We start from the raw sequence: 17,994 nt of genomic DNA, 5'->3' as shown, positions 1-17,994 counted from the left end.
GCTCGAAACCGTCGCAACCGTGCTCGGCGGGTTGGCATTGGTGTTGACGCGAGACCGAACTAACGAGTTTTCTTCTTCTTGTTGTTAGTGTGGGGAATTGGTAAGATACATTGGTGGAATAGTTTTCTGTGTGTGCGCTGTTGGATTTTTTATGGATTCTATACCGTCTGTACGCGTTGGATAAAGTGTAATCTTGTGCAATGTGATTAACTGTGTAGAGCATAAATCGTTGGTCGGCACGACGAAACGCTAGTTGTATGACCCGTTTAAATGTACTCAGTACCGTTCAACAGCAAAATCAACGGAACGGAAACAAAAGAATGAAGGAAATGCTTCGAGATTGAGATACACGCTCCAGTCAACCATCAGCTCTTCTTTGCCTGCCCATCAATCAATACAGCAACGTACTTAGAATGTTTCAGACGGGATAGTGATTAAAAGTGATACGAAAAAAAAATCCTTTTTCCAATAGGGCGTGAAATTCCACATACCACAGGCTGAGAACAATTCTATGTTGCATCTGTGTGCATCGCGTTAAGAAGGTTGGTGCAGGTTTCAGTGTGTACGTGCGCACGCTGCTCAAGACGCGTTGAATGCTTCTGGGAGCGTATGTAGCCTGTACGTAGGTGTGTGTGTGTGAGTGTGATGCTGCTGCTATGCTTGCGTTGATCTATGCTGTCAATAGTTTTGCCTGTGTGATGTTCGTAGAGCGAGAATTGGAAAGGAAAATGCAGTGCTGATTTAAATTACCTTCGGCAGCAGTGCTTCATCACCCAGTCGTCGCTCGTTATTGTACCTCTTGCGACCCGCGAATAATTTAAGCTCAAAGCGGGGCCATTTCCCATGCCCCTTCTGACACTCGGTGTGGTTGTTCTAGGGCAGTGCAGTTGGGCGTTTCTTCCCGTACTTAAGTATGCCAGTGCGAGATCGTACGGTAGATAGAACAAACTATGGTACAGTAGCCATCTAAACCCCTCCCATTGCACCAACTACGTCTACGGCCGTGTTCCGAAACAGCGCGCAAAGCACGGCAATGGAACGGAACAGTCAGCCTTCTTCAGGGTCGCAATGCAGCGATCAACCCCAGCCGCCAGCAAAAATGTTCCAGGAAAAATTCCAGCGGTACGTGCGTCACACTGCACCCGTACTGTGCTGGTGGATAGCTGCCAGACAGGACGGGCTGCCCGTCACTACCTGCACAAAAGCCCACCAGTCGCGGAGACGGCCGCGGGGACGGCGGCGAACGCCTGTATGGGGCGGCGGTGCGCCGAGAACAACGCTGACGACGGTTTCGATGCACTTGCTGCTGATGCTACTGCTGTGCGTGAGCCGAGATTCCACCGACGGGACGGTGAGCGCGTACAGCTTGTCACCGGGTAAGGATTTCAAATGTAAGACATGTTTTCAGCCAGCAAACGACGGTATACCACAATCCATTCTGCTTCTGCGATCCATTTGCTGCTTATTAGAAAACTAGATCCTTTTTGCTGTGCGTTCATGAATCATTAATTAAATCTCTTACCAAAACTAACTAAACGTGAATACAATTATGTGGTTCTCGACTTGGACACGGTTTAATCTAATTTACACATTTATGAATAGTATTGTGGCTACAAAAATGCGCTATTCGACTTACTAAATGCTTTTATATGAGCTAAATATAGTGTATAATGCAGCGATGGCAAACTCATCTGACCCCGTGGGCCAAAATGCCACTGAAAATAAAGTGAAATCTCTCTAAGATGTAGTCTCTTAAAAGTTAATTGTTTTAAGATGAATATCTCCCTAAGGCGAATATTCTCCAACCTGCATATGCGTTTTTCCAACCAAAATTCTCTAGGACGAATTTTTAGGTGGCAGTTCACAAAAATATTGGTCAAAGGATGCCATGTTTTTCCTGTGGTTTCTTGGATGTTTCGTAGCACCTTCATTAGTTTTCCTCTACATTAATATCGTTCTTAGCTGACGGTCCCTTCGAGATTCACCTTAGAGATCGTTATCAGTTCTTTCCATTTCATTTTGGGATGATAGTTATGTTTCAGAAGTTAAAACTTTGACGTTAACAAAAAAAAGCTGTATCAGATTATTTTCAATTATTCAAAGGCCTTTGATATTTTCAACATTTGCATAGTTTTATGGCAACTAAAAAGATTCAGTACGCAAAAATAAAGGTGCGAAAACTGGCCATGACTAACGCGTTTGTTACGATACAGAGCAGTAAATTTTGTAAAGTAAACATGACATTGGTGTTTTTGATTTTGATTATCAATATCTTTGAGCTGGAATTGAAGTAGCGAATTCTTACATTTTATGCTCTCTAAAGTCCATAAATTACAACAGCTCGTTCAGTACAGTTCAGATCTTCATTTTACAGAGGAGTGCTAGGTGCCATATAAGTCCTTAGTACCTTAGTTTGGCGACCAAAATCAGAGTCATATAAGCCTGTTGTTTATCTAATCACATTGGTCTTGATAGGATGCCTCATGGAAAGCTTGAGATCGTTTGTAACATTCTATCAAAAGTAACACGCGTTTGTGTTAACATCTGATGTCATCAGATTTCTAAACATTTTGCAGGAATATAATGTTCTATCTTTACTATACCTAAACATCGGTTCGACCTTTTCCAGAATAATAGGCCAACATAATGTAAAAGCTTGCGTTTTTCATTCTTGGTGGTTGAGTGATTTTGTTAACTTGTACAAGCCATTTTCTTATAGAAATTGCTTTATTGGTCGCCAAATGATGATTGATTGATGAAAATGATTGATGGCTTAACAATAAAAGATAAAGTTAAGAAACTACATATGAGTAGGTCATTCACGATTTTGTATAATGTTGTTTCTATAAAGAATTGTACATCAAATATTTTTTGCTACCAAATTTAATCATTGGAAAGAGTATAACATAATGTTCATTGATTTTTTTTACTATTTTGCTAAAATTGTGCAACATTGAATGCTCATTTTCATCAAAATAACCATGTTTGATTTTCCTTCTATGACTACTACAATTTTTGGAATTCTTATCTTTTTTATGCATACATGCATATGACGTACATATGAAGGTACATATGAAGGTACAATCAAACACCGACAAGGGTTTTATGACGATCCACCCTTCATGTTTCAAGAGTCCGGAATTGACGGACATGTACTGTAGAAGCAGCTATGTTTCTACAAATTAATTTTGGCTCAAGCGGTCGCAGGTCGAACCAAAAGCCCGCAGGTCAACAGTTTGACATTGTTTGTATAGTGAATCTTATTGTAAGGAGTTCAATATGTTTCAATGACATGGTTGTTAGTCGAAGGAAAATACTGTAATCTTCCTTTAATTTTTTTTTCAAAAGAACGAAGAAAACTCGAAAAAAATTGTTCAATATTAGTTTCTATTCGCCTGTGTAATGCTTTTTCTAATATGTTTCAAACGTAAACGTTCAATTTTTGTAAATGCCCATGCTGCCATTAACCTTCGCCATTGCTTTAATCTATTGCTCTTATTTGAGTTAGTTCGTTAGTATTTCTTGGTTAACCCTAAAAATGGCCGAGAAATATGGGACACATGGAATGCAAAATAAGCACACCGTTTACAATAAATGTATCAATAATTCGTTTCAGATACTCAACTTCAAGCGCCGCGGTTTACCACCCAGCCATCGTCATCCGGTTCCATTGTGAATGAGGGCCGAACGAAGATCCTGCAATGCCACGCTTTGGGTAAGTTTGTAAATTATACCTTTACATAGATGACTAAAATCAGGACGGTACGAAACAGCATACGATTTAAATCTCGATAAATTGTGAGATACACTTTTTTGCACAGGATTCCATTGAGTGATTGTCAAAAATTCCAGAGTAATTGAATGTTTCAAGAACGTTGGTTGGTTTCCTTGGATGTTTAAAGAACGTTTTATATAATATTATGTTAAACATTATATGTTGATGTTGTTCACATGTATTGTTTTGAAAAAAAAAATAAAGCAATCATTGTATTTAGGCAACTTAGCTGCCTTTCCTTTACCGGTGAGCCTGGTAAACTAGCTGCTTAAGAAAAGAGATGCTAAGAAAAATGTCATGATACACCCTTCTTCTCCGCAGTTCACTTCAGAACGAATTTTTGACGATTTCGACGATTTTCAATTACTACTCGACAATTACAAAACAAACAATTCATTGTTCCAAGCGAAACGTTTAAGCGTTTAGTGTTGGGTTTCATGAATCCTTTGTTGAGATTCATTCATATGAACCTCCTGTGATGAGTGATTCAAATCTTGAGTTGAAACTTCAAAGATTCATAAATCTTCAAAGATTAAGGATTTTCTAAAGATTTATGAATCAGAGGTACCCAACACTATAAGCGTTTAGGGAAATATTTAGCAATTTAAGCATAAAAAACAAGCACCCAAAGCTTGTCACACGTGAGTGTGGTTTTTTATGAACTGTATTTTAAAAATTGTCTCTCATTCATTATAGGTTTTCCGCAGCCTACCTATCGTTGGCTAAAAAATGGCGTCCCAGTGGGAAACTTCAGCAGCAGCCAGTATTTGAAAATATTAAATATTACGCGAGATGATGCCGGTTCTTACCAGTGCGAGGCGTCCAACAAGGCTGGAACAATCTTCAGCGAAAAAATTGACGTTGTTGTTGCCTGTAAGCACATGCTGTAGATAACCCGTTTATAGGAATCAATCTATATTACCATATGTTTCATTTGCACGGTTACAGATATGGGCGTGTTTGTTGATCAGTCGGAAAGCATAATATCGGTAGCGTCGGGCTATCCGGCTATACTGAACCTTTCCTTCATTGAGTCCGTCCCGTCTCCCTCGGTTACCTGGCAAACCGACGAAGGGCCGCTAGAGTATAACATCAAGTATGCGCAAACTTCTAGCAACCAGCTCATCATCCTGAGCGCCGACGAGGGAGACATTCGCGCATACCGTGCACGTGCCTTTAATACCCAAATCGGTCGGGAAGAAAGCACCGGTTTCGTGCGGCTGAATGTGACCGGCAACCCGTACACCGAGATTGCGCCGGAGATTATTGTGCATCCGCAGAACACGAAGGTGGTCCGGGGCTCGCAGACGGTCGAGTTGGAGTGCATTGCAAACGCACGACCGCTTCACGAGCTCGAAACCATATGGCTGAAGGATGGTATACCGATCGAAAACACTGGCATCCATTACACGCAAACCGATCCGTGGAACCGTACAGTCACGCTGCTGCACGTCAACCTGACGCACACCGGTGAGTACACCTGCCAGGTGCAGATGCGCACCGGCGGCCATCCGATCGTGTTCTCCATGGCGCAGGTAACGGTGCAGGAGCCGCCGACGTTTGTGACGCCGTTGCGCACCGAAACGTTGGGCGAGTATGGTTCGCGCACTGTGCTGGCGTGCGATGTGATCGGTGAACCGCTGCCTAAAATAACGTGGTTCAAAAACGCCTGGCCCATCGAACAAGTGGCTGGCCGGTATACGGTACAGGACGATAACTCGCTAGAAATCTACAAGCTAGGCATGGACGATACGGCTATGTTTCAATGTCTAGCAACGAACGAAGCGGGTGAAAAGTCGGCTTACACTTGGCTTAAAGTAAAAAGTAAGTATAGTTACCACGGTGCATCAAAGAATAGGCTTTTAAAATGTTTCTCTTTTCTTTCAGCTTCAATCCCCTTTATGGAGATTCCGCCGGTGAATCAAACGATTCTTGATGGGAAAGATGCAACGATGAACTGTCGCGCAATTGCAGCTCCCACACCCAGCATCCAATGGATATTCAATGGTATTTATCAAATTACATATATACTATTATTTAAACATGGTCTAAACTGAATGGTCTGCGTTGAGACACTAGTTAGGTCCGCGTGAGCCTTTTCATGTTTAAATCAATTCAACCAAACCTACAATCCAATTGATGGTAAAAGTTCCGTCTTCATTAGTCTCCAGACGCAGATTTATTGTCAGCTCAGTTTAGCCCTTCTACATTGTTAAAGCAAGGGTACGCGGAGCGTAATTGTTACCGTCTATGAAGGTATAAACACTGAATCAAATAGTAGAAAACATTCGATACTAAACTGAAGGGATTGGTAATATTGTTCCGCATCGATTTGATTTGGAAGAGATTCTTCGACACTTTTGTAGCGCTAATAATTACGGTGGACCCTAACGAGCATAACGAGCTTGATTCGTTCCAGTGTCTCCAGTGATTCGGCATGCGCGAAATTCGTTATGCAGAAAGTTTTTTTTTTCTATATTACAGGGGGTTTCATGTCATTGCAAAATGTGCTACATATTTTTTTGTAAAAATTCACTCAAAAAATGTGCGTAGCGCCATCGGTCACATCTAAGCTAAATGAAACGTAAATAATCAATTTTGGAGTGAATCAGAATCAGTATGTTTATTGGTATTTTTCTTATAAAGTTCATGAATACATTTGATTTGTGAGATTCCGCGTTACGCTCGCTTTACACCGCTGTGGAGGATTTTGTCAGGAGACAGTTTGATTTTGATTTTTATTTGGCCTATAGCCCTTTGGTTACGCTGAATTAAACTAAACTGAATTTAACAAACCTATCTACTTACACTATTAGAACAAAAAAATGCAAGAGATACAAAAGAAAAGACAAAAAGAAAGGAAAAACAAATGCTAATAATATTTAAAATAATTAATAATTCTAAGTGCCCTTAGAAGGGGAGAATCTGATGTAACGCATTTTTCTTTACGGCGTTCTGTTAGTATAGATCCAATTTCATCAATTGGATGTGTACTGGTTTTATCGTACCGCTCGTCTATCCTGGTCCAGTAAGGGGCATCCGCAATGAGTCGTAAAAATCGATTCAACTCTAATTGAACCCTGCGGATGTTGGTGGGGCGCTACTTTTAGCGTGTTATCCATGCTTAGATCTAGATATTTTACCCTTGGCAACCAGGGGATTTATTATGGAGCGAATTTTCAAATGCCTCAAAGCAACCTGCAACGTGAACAATCCTGATGAAAATTATAAAACTTTATCGTTCATTAATGAGAATATTTATTTTGGTTTACTTTATTTTTGAATATTTATTTATTTGTTTTTGGATAGCATTTCTTTATTATTGTCAAAACTAATCTCAAAACCTAACTAGAATAAGATAGGACAACACCATATGGCTCTTCTTCAACTGCATCTGCTTCAATTTATTCGATTCTAAACAGCCTTTCTCATGATCCGACTATTCCTATCCTCTTACAGGGTTTCCCATAATTTATTGGTCAGTTCCCATGATTTTTTGGTGCGTTCCCACGATTTTTTTATCGTTTTCCATAGATTTTTGGTTCGTTCCCATAATTTATTGGTATCGTCCGGTTAGATATTAATACAAATTAACTAAAATTTAAATTCTGGGAAACGGCCAAAAAATGGTGGGAACGCACTAAAAAATATGGAAACCAATCAAAAATTGATGGGAACCAACCAATAAATCGGAAACCCTGTATCTCTCTTCAAATTTAGCTTTTATTAATGGTAAACAAATAACACTTCGCATTTGAACCCAACATAATTCGTGTATATGATACAACAAATGTATCAATACCGCAAATATTATTACTGTTAAAATGGCTATATGTAGATTATTTAGATTTGGTCATTACGCGAAAAACTCGTAATGAGATGGTTCACTGTACAGAAAAAGGAGCCATCTCAGAATCGCTTTACTATGTTCTCAGTAAATGGTATCTAATTTTTCTATGAATCCATTTTAGTTAGATGATTGAAAGGGTTACAGAATTTATAGCCCAAAAGCTTTCAGTAAAATTCACTAAACTGTAGTTAAAAAAAGAAGATGACAAATGCTCCAAATGCACCTTAAGAAGAGAGAAATAGTCCTATCATTTCATCCACCAACAAACCGTTAAAGAGACCCATTTCTTCCTTTCAGATACATATCCCATAGAGACTTCCTCGCGGATGCAGATACTGGATTCGGGGGATTTGCTAATTTCGAACGTGCGTGAAACAGATGGTGGCCTTTACACATGTATAAGAGAGAATGAAGCCGGTCGTGTGATAGGATCTGGCTATTTGACTGTTCTAGGTATGTCATGTCATGAAACATTTCCCATCGTCACGAAACATTTAAGTGAACTTGTTCCTACTACATCCGTACTTACAGTTCGTACGCAAATTAATCGTCCTCCCGCTGATACGACCGTGCTGCTTGGACATTCGGCTGCACTGGAATGTGGCGTTTCGAGTGATCCCACTGTGCCTTACAACATCGATTGGTATCGGGAGCCCAAGTGAGTGTTTTGCTTGCTACGAACACATGCTTGTTGAAGTGTGACATGCCATGAAGGAGGTTAATTCATAATATATTCATTCACCATTTCAGTCGGCTGCCGATCAAAAACAGTCAACGGATTGGAGTAAAAAAGGATGGCACTCTCGAGATTACTGAGGTGCGTCCTTCGGACGTTGGCCAGTATTCATGCATTGTAACGTCCCCCGGTGGCAATGAAACGCGCTCAGCAAGGCTGAGTGTCATCGAGCTGCCATTCGCTCCGTCCAACGTGCAAGCTGTGCGACTGACCACACCGCAGAACCGCGCCATCAACGTATCCTGGACTCCCGGGTTTGATGGTAACAGCAAGATAATTAAATTTATTATTCAGCGCCGCGAGGTACCGGAGCTTGGCCCACTGCCAGACCCTCTGTTGAATTGGGTGACCGAGGTAGCTAATGTATCTGCGCAAGCAAAATGGATGCTGTTGACGAATCTAAAAGCGGCAACTGCGTACCAATTCAGGATCAGTTCTGTAAACCGAGTCGGTGAAGGTTCACCATCCGATCCGAGTAACGTAGTGAAGCTACCCCAGGAAGGTAAGTTGCGATTTATTTATTTATGCATTTAATTTCTCGTTGTATATGATAATTTGCTGCAATGCTTTATTTTGTGAAGTTTGGTCTTTAAACTAAATAGTAACCTACCTGTATATGATATAGCCTAGGGAACTAGAATCTCTTTTGTATATTTTACAGTTGTTTTTTTCTTAATCATAGCTGACTTTTGAATGAAAAAAATAATAATACAGTCTTTAACTTTTTGATGCTATTCGTAAAGTAGGCTTTATCTAATTATTTACATTTTTTATATTGGTCATAGAAAATAGGAAAAACTAAAATATATATACTTGTTCCATCCTCAAAATCGATTTGTTGCGAGATATTTGACTCGATTGCTTTAATAGTTGTAGTTTTGTTTTTGAAGTCTATAAGAGAAAAACTATAGTTTGGTCGTCGAATCGCTGGATCAAATCTGGCAGAAAAATTATAAACTTATAAATGAAGATTTATACACGGGTTTTCAGGGGTTCTCATACTTATGGGATACTTTCATGACTCTTTCTAATAAGAAATGAACTTTTTGGCAATTGCACTCTATCGCATCTTTTTGAATCGTATTGGACAAATCCAATAGGAATTCCTAATAAGCCTGTCCAAAAAGGGTGCCATAGAATCCAATTCCCAACTTATTAAGCTCATTTTCAATATAAAAGAATCAAGAAAGTATCCCACAGCTATAACCTCTGAAATACCTTGTAAACGGAAGGAATGTTTCCAAAACGATAAGGAATTTCAAACAGGCGATGAAAAAAAACATAAAAAATACAATAGATGATTATTTTTATTTTTTCTTCTGTTAGGCAGTTACTATTATTTCTGACGGCTTCTATTTTTAATGAATTTGTTTTGTTTGCTGTCGGAAACGATGATTTTGCATCGTTTCCTGATCTATAGAACACGTAGATGAGTTCATGCCCAAACCTCTACTACTCGTGCTCTTAGAGATGAGATCCTGTAATCGATCAGTACACCTTTTTAGGTTGCTAAGTAATGTTCAACTTATCGTCGATTGCAAGAATGGAATAAGCACGACAGATCGAACTGCAGAGTAATTCAAATGCCACATGCATGCTCAAGCTAATTTTTTTTATTGTACATTTATTTACAACAGCTCCGTCCGGTCCGCCAGTAGGATTTGTTGGTTCGGCACGTTCGTCCACGGAAATCATTATACAATGGCAGCCACCGCTTGAGGAGCACCGCAATGGACAAATCCATGGCTACATAATACGGTATCGACTTTTTGGATACAATGAGAGCCCATGGAACTATCGTAACATTACGAACGAGGCTCAACGCAACTATCTCATTCAAGAGCTTATCACCTGGAAGGACTATGTGATCGAAATTGCTGCATATAACAACATGGGCGTTGGCGTGTACACCGATGGGGCCAAAATCAAAACGAAGGAAGGTGTACCGGAAGCACCACCCACAGGCGTACGGGTACAAGCAATCAACTCCACCGCAATCCGTATCTGGTGGACGCCTCCCAATCCGCAGCAAATCAATGGTATTAACCAGGGCTATAAACTGCAAGCTTGGCGATACGAAAAGCCTCCGACTCTCGGCGCTGGTGGAGGTGGTGCAATAGCGTCGGGTACGGGTGATGACGGTAATGAGCTAATCGAGACGGAGATGAAGGTGCTTACCGTGCCGCCCAACTTGCTGGACCCGCTGGCCGAACAAAGCGAAGTGCTGAGCGGGCTGGAAAAGTATACCGCCTACAATATCACAGTGCTGTGTTTTACCGACCCGGGCGATGGCGAACGAAGCGTCCCGGTGCCGGTACAGACGCTCGAAGACGTGCCCGACGAGGTGAGCTCGTTGCAGTTCAGTGGCGTCTCCGATCGGGAGGTGACCGTAACGTGGGACCCACCACGACGCACCAATGGTGTACTGCTGGGCTATCAGATCCGTTACTATGTCAAAGATCTGCCAGAAACAGCCCGGTTCGTTAATTTAACAGCAACTCAGACTCGCTACAAGGTGACGCATCTGACCGCGACTACGCATTACACGTTTGAGGTCAGCGGGTGGACGGTGGTTGGTGCTGGGCCACCAAAAGTTGCCACCATTCAGTCCGGCATCGAGCCCGTACTGCCCCATCCACCGTACCAGCTCGCACTGTCGAATATTGAGGCGTTCTCGGTGGTTATTCAGTTCACTCCCGGCTTCGACGGCAATTCGTCCATCACGAGCTGGATTGTCGAGGCACAGACGGCAAGGAATCTTACATGGTTTGTTGTGCACGAGCTGCAGGACCCGGACGCATCTACCGTGACCGTGCTAGGCTTGACGCCCTTCACAACCTACCGGTTGCGCATCATTGCCTGCAACGTCGTGGGCCGATCGGAGCCGTCGGAAGCGACGAAAGATTTTCAAACGATTCAGGCGCGCCCGAAACACCCTCCGTTCAACGTGACGGTGCGTGCGATGAGTGCCACCGAGCTGCGGGTGCGCTGGATACCGCTCCAGCAAACGGAGTGGTACGGCAATCCGAGAGGGTACAACATAACGTATCGCAACATTCATGAAAGCGAGACATTTGGATCGGGCGAGTCGATCGCCACAAGCTTGGAAGATTCCGAGAAAAGCATCTGGTCATCTGGGCGCAGCGTGGTGATCGAAGACCCTACCGCCAACTCGCACGTACTGGATGGATTAGAGGAGTGGTCGGTGTACGAGATCGCTATGACAGCGGTGAACGAGGTGGGCGAATCCATTGACAGCCCGCATGCCTTTGAACGTACCCGCGAGGCCGTACCTTCCATGGGACCGGCAGGGGTAGAAGCTAATGCCACCTCGTCCACAACCATCGTAGTGCGCTGGACGGAAGTACCGAAAGTGCATCGCAACGGCCAGATCGAAGGCTACCGTGTGTACTACGGGTCCGTGGCCGGTCGGACGCCGGTGCTCCACAAAACGATTGCTAACAACTACACCTTCACGACCACGCTAACCGAGCTGAAAAAGTTTACCCAGTACGACATTCAGGTCCTTGCGTACACTCGCCTAGGCGATGGTGCACTCTCCACGCCGCCTGTGCGCATTCAAACGTTTGAAGACTCGCCCGGCGCACCGTCGAACGTCTCGTTTCCGGATGTGTCGTTCAGCATGGCGCGCATCATATGGGACGTGCCGGAAGAACCGAATGGCGAAATTTTGGCCTACCGTGTGACGTACCTACTGAATGGTTCCCAGAATCTTAACTTCACGCAAGAATTTCCACCCTCGGATCGCACGTTTCGCGCCACCCAGCTGCTCGCCGAGCGCTATTATCTGTTCAGCGTGACCGCGCAGACCCGCCTAGGGTGGGGGAAGACGGCGGCCGCCCTTGTCTACACCACGAACAACCGCCAGATTCCGCAAGCGCCCTCGGCTCCGCAAATTTCACGGTCGCAGGTCCAGTCGGAGCAGATCACCTTCAGCTGGACGCCCGGGCGAGATGGGTTTGCTCCACTGCGCTACTACTCGGTACAGCTGCGCGAAAACGAAGGCTCCTGGATGCTAATACCGGAGCGCGTTGATCCGGACGTAACGTCGTACACGGCGACCCGGCTCAAACCGCACACTTACTACCAGTTCCGCATACAGGCAACGAACGATCTTGGTCCCTCTAGCTACAGTCGGGAGAGCGTTCAGATTCGGACGCTGCCTGCCGCTCCATCGGAGGGCATAACGGGGTTAAAGGTGGTCCCAATCACTACCACAAGCGTCCGCGTACAGTGGGTAGCGTTGCGCCCTAGCGCATGGAACGGCGACGCCGAGACGGGTGGCTATCGCATACTCTATCAACCGTTGTCCGACTTTCCCTCCACACTGCAGAGTACACCCAAGATGGATGTGCTAGGCGTGAATCAGGTTTCGGCTGTACTGGTCGACCTAACGCAGGATCGCAATTACGAAATCATCCTGCAACCGTTCAACTCGCAAGGCTCGGGACCACCATCGTCCCCAGTGGCGGTTTACGTCGGGGAAGCCGTCCCAATCGGAGAACCGCTCGACATCGAAGGGAAAGCAATTTCATCGACCGAAGTGTCGTTGCGCTGGAATCCTCCCCAGCAGAACACTCAGAATGGAGAGCTATTGGGCTACAAGATATTTTACCTTGTGACCGACTCATCTACGCAAGATCTCGATCCGGTACCGGCGGCCGTTGCTGGTGGAATTAACAATGGAAGCGCCGTGCGGCGAAACAAACCGCCCGAGGAAGAGATTGAGGTGGTGCCTGCGTCGTACAACACGCACAATCTTGTTTTTCTCGACAAGTATACCGAGTACCGGATTCAGATACTAGCCTTCAACCCAGCCGGCGATGGGCCGCGGTCCGCTCCGATAACCGTAAAGACAATGGCCGGCTTGCCTGGACCTCCAACGCAGCTGCATTTCTCCGACATCACTATGAACAGTCTTACGGTGAGCTGGGATTTGCCGCGCAAGCGCAACGGACTTATAGTCGGTTATATCGTAGCGTACGAAACAACCGAGGACAATGAAAGTAAGCACGCGATAAATGCTAAAGCTAAGCGCATGCAAATAGTTCAAAATTTGTAACACTATTTTCTTTTTTCGCCTCGAAAGAATTCAGCAAACAGGTGAAACAGAAGGTGACTGGTACGAGCCTGATCGTTCAGAACTTAGAGGAAGAGGTGACCTACACGTTTACTGTACGTGCGCAAACCATTGACTACGGACCGGCCATTAGTGGCAATGTGACGACCGGGCCGCAGGAAGGTTCGCCGGGCTCACCCCGGGATCTTATGATCTCAAAGTCGCAGGCCAGTGTGCAGATGCACTGGATCAATGGGCAATCGGGCAAGGGCCCCATTCTAGGGTATTACATCGAGTCGAAGAAAAGAGGTAGGTGCCAAATGTCTTCATCAGTGAACAGTTTATACTCATGAACATATTATTGTTACAGACGATCTGCGCTGGGAAACTGTGGCACGTTCAACAAACGGTCCGATTCAAGAGTTCACTGTCAGTTTCCAGAATCTCTTACCATCAACCGCGTATAAGTTCCGGGTAATCTCATACAACCGTTACGGTATAAGCTGCCCGGTATATTCAGACGATGCTGTTCTCACACCTTCGAAGCTATATCTGGAATATGGCTACCTGCAGTTGAAACCTTTCTACAGGCAAACCTGGTTTATGGTAGCACTAGCGGCTACTTCTATCGTGATAGTCATCATGGTCATCGCTGTCTTATGCGTTAAGAGCAAAAGTTACAAGTATAAGCGTAAGTATTTGTGTTGCTGTTTCCCTGTTGGGATTACAGAACTAAATAGTGTTGCACAAAACTGTACAAATTGCTCAACCCTTGTCCTACTCTATTTCAAACAATGCAGAAGAAGTTCAGAAAACACTAGAAGAATCCATTGCAATGTCCATCGACGAACGGCAGGAGCTGGCCCTCGAGCTTTACCGCTCGCGCCATGGTGTGTCAGCGAACGGTGCATCAAATGGCATTACCGGTGTATCCGGTACGATGATCCACAGTACGCTAGGCCGACGTACTGGCACAATACTCAGCAGAAAGGGCGGCGGGGGAGGATGTTCGAGTACGGCAGCTGCAGCAGCAGCCGCCGCATCGTTGGGCAAGTCCCCACCCCGGCCCTCGCCTGCCTCCGTTGCCTACCATAGTGATGAGGAGAGTTTGAAGTGTTACGACGAAAATCCCGATGATAGCAGCGTCACAGAGAAACCGTCCGAAATGAGCTCCAGTGATTCTCAGGTGAGGCAAAGCTTTGATGCTTATTTTTATGCACAACGGCCAACCTGGAAGTACAGTTCAGGAGTTGGTTTTGCTAAAATAAAAATCAATTTTTTTAAACAACTCTTCTCTTTCTGTCCCTACGACCTCTAGGCATCGGAAAGTGAAAACGAAAGTGTCCGCTCGGATCCGCACTCATTCGTAAACCATTACGTAAACAACGATCTGTTGCGGCAGTCCTGGAAGCGGCAGAAACCGGTGCGCAATTACTCCAGCTACACCGACTCAGACCCCGAAGGTTCGGCGGTGATGAGTCTGAACGGGGGCCAAATTATAATGAATAATATGGCACGATCGCGGGCTCCCTTACCTGGCTTCAGCTCCTTTGTGTGAGCAATTTGTGATTGCCAACTTTGGTCCACGCCATGGCTTTCTGCTCCCCATGAAAATATGCTAGCAAATTGGCAAATTACTTCACGTCAGCGTGTAAACAAGGGCAGCATCAGTAGAACCAGTTCAATGGTCATACAATTGCTGCATTCTGATACCAATCAAGTAACACGGTTTTTGGACCAGGGTTATGAACAAATAACAGCCTAGGCACTTTTCTCAAACTATTTGTTTTGATTATCCTTTTTTTACAATAGAATACATATAGCATAGGCTACTAGAATATTGAAACCAGGGCGACTTTTTTTCGAGTAGACTGTTATTTGGTAGCATCAATAGTGCAGTACAGTTTCCCTTATAGATGAGAAAACCGAAATTTTACGCTTACGTTTGTAAAAAACGTATTGAACAGACATTTCAAATCTATATTTTTACAACTCCTTACAAGCACAAAACTAGTTTGGATTTTTTCGCTTTTAGCTTTGCGAGTTTTAGTTATTTTTTTCGAATGCACAACCAATAAGTAATTGTTTGCATTTTTTTTAAAGGCTGAACAAATCCTGCCAGAAAGAGAAAGTCTTATTTCGTGTGTGGTTTTATGTCGAGCGTTGACATTAGTTTAGTCGCCAATATAGCATTTAAAATGAGTATCTCTGACACGAGCTTCCGTAGAAGTTGCCTATCAATCAAACACACTGTTTGCATTTGGCAAAGTTGCTACTGTTGCTACTATTACTGCTACCGCGAAATAGGAACCCCTAGGAAATTATAGACGACGATTAGCATTATACAAATGATTGTACTGTCCCTTTGTCAGGCTGGCTGCAGCTACTTACATACTTAGAAATGAACTATGTGATAATCGTACTACTTAAGGATTTTAAAACAACGACAATCGAGCTCTAGCATCTTTACGGTGGTATCTCCTGCCTTTTCTGATCCCGTATTTTGTCATCATGGTTCAAGTTTTCAGATGCCAATTTTGCGTAGCACTAATCAAAAACAAAAAAGAAAGTATTTGCGATTGCGGACCTATACACAACATATTACTATATTGAAATGATCTATGTTTTACACTAGACTTTTAAATTTTATCTAGTATATGTCTATATTAAATGTGAATATTTGCAACCTAAGAAAGCCATTTTCATACATGAAATATACAAATAAACTTGGGACGGATGAACCGTCTGAGGCTTTTAGATTTGCTCTTTTAACACTCTCCAGTTTAAATATCACAATCTTTCACTAAAATAAAGTAATAAGTTCGAAGCGGCTTGGAAAATCAAAATCAACGCACTTTGGATTACAAATGAGCCTGTCCAATAAGGGTGCCATTGTAATCCACTTTCCATCACATAAGATCCAATTAAATGGCAATTTTAACCAAAAGCATCAGAACTCTTGAAAAACTCTATAATCTAAACCAATCACCAATAACGTTTCAATCCGCTTAGATCCACAGTGTCAAGCAAGATATATGGATAAAGCTAAACTGTATCGTTCAGAAAGGATGGTTCAGTACTCTCCTGTGTCCCTGAGAGTTAGAAGAATAAAATAAAAGATGTGAATGGATCATCCACGCTAGTGATGTGCTTTTTGGAGCGCACCCACGACTCCGATCCGAATCCGGCTATTGTTAGTTCGACTCCAACTACGGCAAAATCTGAACCACTAGTTCCGCCCAGAGTTGGAGTCATCCGGAGTCGTTCGTAGTCGCCCGGGGTCGCCAGGAGTCGTTCGGAGTCGGAGTCTTCCGGAGTTGTTTGGAACCGTTTGGAGCCGGAGTCGTCCGGAGTCGTCCGAAGTTTGCTGGAGTCGGAATCGTCAACAGGAGCCGTCCGGTTCTATGGGCTTGTGATCAGACATTTAATTTCATTGTGTTTTTTGTCTTTTACTTTGTGCCTGAACTTCGTATACAGCCCATTGTTTCGAAGATCGACTCGGGCCGATTCCGGAAGTCTCCGACTCCAACCGATTCCGGATGACTTCAAATGACTCTGGACGACTAAGAATAATTCCCGACGACTCCACCTCCGAACGACTCCCAATGACTCAAAATGACTCCAACCGACTACGATCGACTTTGAATTATTCCAACTCCAGCCGAGTCCGGACGACTTCGGACGACTCCGGACGACCTCGGACGACTCCCAACGACTCCGGGACGATTCCGAACTCGCATTAATGGTTATGATTCTATTGATTCATAGATTCGCGTGACGTTAAAGTTACAACACGTATCCGATCTTTGCTCACTGTATCAAGGTGCAAATATTTTGAGATAAATGAAATTGAAGATGGATATTATCGGTTGCTGGATTGCTCATTGTTAAATGAGAATACTTAAGCGATAACCGAAGTCACATAATATGGCTTAGTATAAAAAAGGTGTCCTTTATTAACGCCCTCTCATAACAAATGATGCTGTATTAATGGAATTTTGTCAGCAGTTTTGTAATAAAACTTACTTACATATTGTTCGTATTTGCTTTGCCAGCCAGATGGAATTTTGATACAGGATTGTTGTTCCATAATATGTCGTTCCTCAACAATACGCTCTATTTAAAACGTTCCTCCTAAATAAAAAATATGAACCGACGATCTAAACTGAATCAAACTAACCTGTACCTAACTAAAACTAACATAATATTTAAAATAGCGAAACAAATATCTATAACGGCGTAAGGTGTGATGGAGAAGATATTTTTTTAAGGTTACAAAGTGTACATGAAATTTTGTATCATTTTTCTTCCTGGTGGTAACATTATACACAGGACCTAATAGTATCACTCACAGACAACCAAGCTCGTAGGTGGCTAAAAAGGGGCACACATAAAAAAAAATAAACACACCCAGAACAATAAGCTAACTGTCTACCAAAATTTGGTTCAAATCGACCTTTTCGTTGTTGCGTAATGAGAGAATATACATACGGACAAACATGTACATAAGTACATATACATACAAACATTAATTTCTATTTCTAATATAAGAC

The 17,994-nt window shown here is 43.3% G+C and overlaps 1 protein-coding gene across 3 annotated transcripts; it reads left to right on the top strand.

Moving 5' to 3' along the window:
- On the top strand, positions 1-16,198 carry LOC121590601 (protein sidekick). Of its 3 annotated transcripts, none has more exons than XM_041910429.1 (13): positions 1-1,391; positions 3,617-3,715; positions 4,472-4,648; positions 4,724-5,599; positions 5,663-5,782; positions 7,923-8,078; positions 8,157-8,283; positions 8,376-8,863; positions 9,999-13,388; positions 13,472-13,750; positions 13,812-14,132; positions 14,242-14,627; positions 14,760-16,198. In XM_041910429.1, the coding sequence occupies exons 1-13, from the start codon at positions 1,034-1,036 to the stop codon at positions 14,997-14,999; spliced, it is 7,017 nt and encodes a 2,338-aa protein (XP_041766363.1). In that variant the 5' UTR covers positions 1-1,033; the 3' UTR covers positions 15,000-16,198. The 3 variants fall into 3 exon arrangements, with proteins under 3 accessions (XP_041766363.1, XP_041766355.1, XP_041766347.1); XM_041910413.1 differs by having other exon boundaries at positions 9-100; positions 473-1,391; positions 4,724-5,782; XM_041910421.1 differs by having other exon boundaries at positions 1-1,376; positions 4,724-5,782.
- The last annotated feature ends 1,796 nt before the right edge of the window (positions 16,199-17,994 follow it).

Source organism: Anopheles merus, chromosome X (genome assembly GCF_017562075.2).
Source record: "Anopheles merus strain MAF chromosome X, AmerM5.1, whole genome shotgun sequence".
Lineage (NCBI taxonomy): Eukaryota > Metazoa > Arthropoda > Insecta > Diptera > Culicidae > Anopheles > Anopheles merus.
Note: the sequence above shows the minus strand (reverse complement) of the source record. Positions and strands in the feature narration are given on the sequence as shown.

Bases quoted from the DNA above. Each gene is read 5' to 3' on its own strand.
- LOC121590601 (XM_041910413.1), top strand. From the start codon at position 1,034: ATGGAACGGAACAGTCAGCCTTCTTCAGGGTCGCAATGCAGCGATCAA. The intron at 8,079-8,156 runs GTATGTCATGTC...CCGTACTTACAG, and splicing joins TGGCTATTTGACTGTTCTAG to TTCGTACGCAAATTAATCGT. The intron at 13,389-13,471 runs GTAAGCACGCGA...TCGCCTCGAAAG, and splicing joins AACAACCGAGGACAATGAAA to AATTCAGCAAACAGGTGAAA.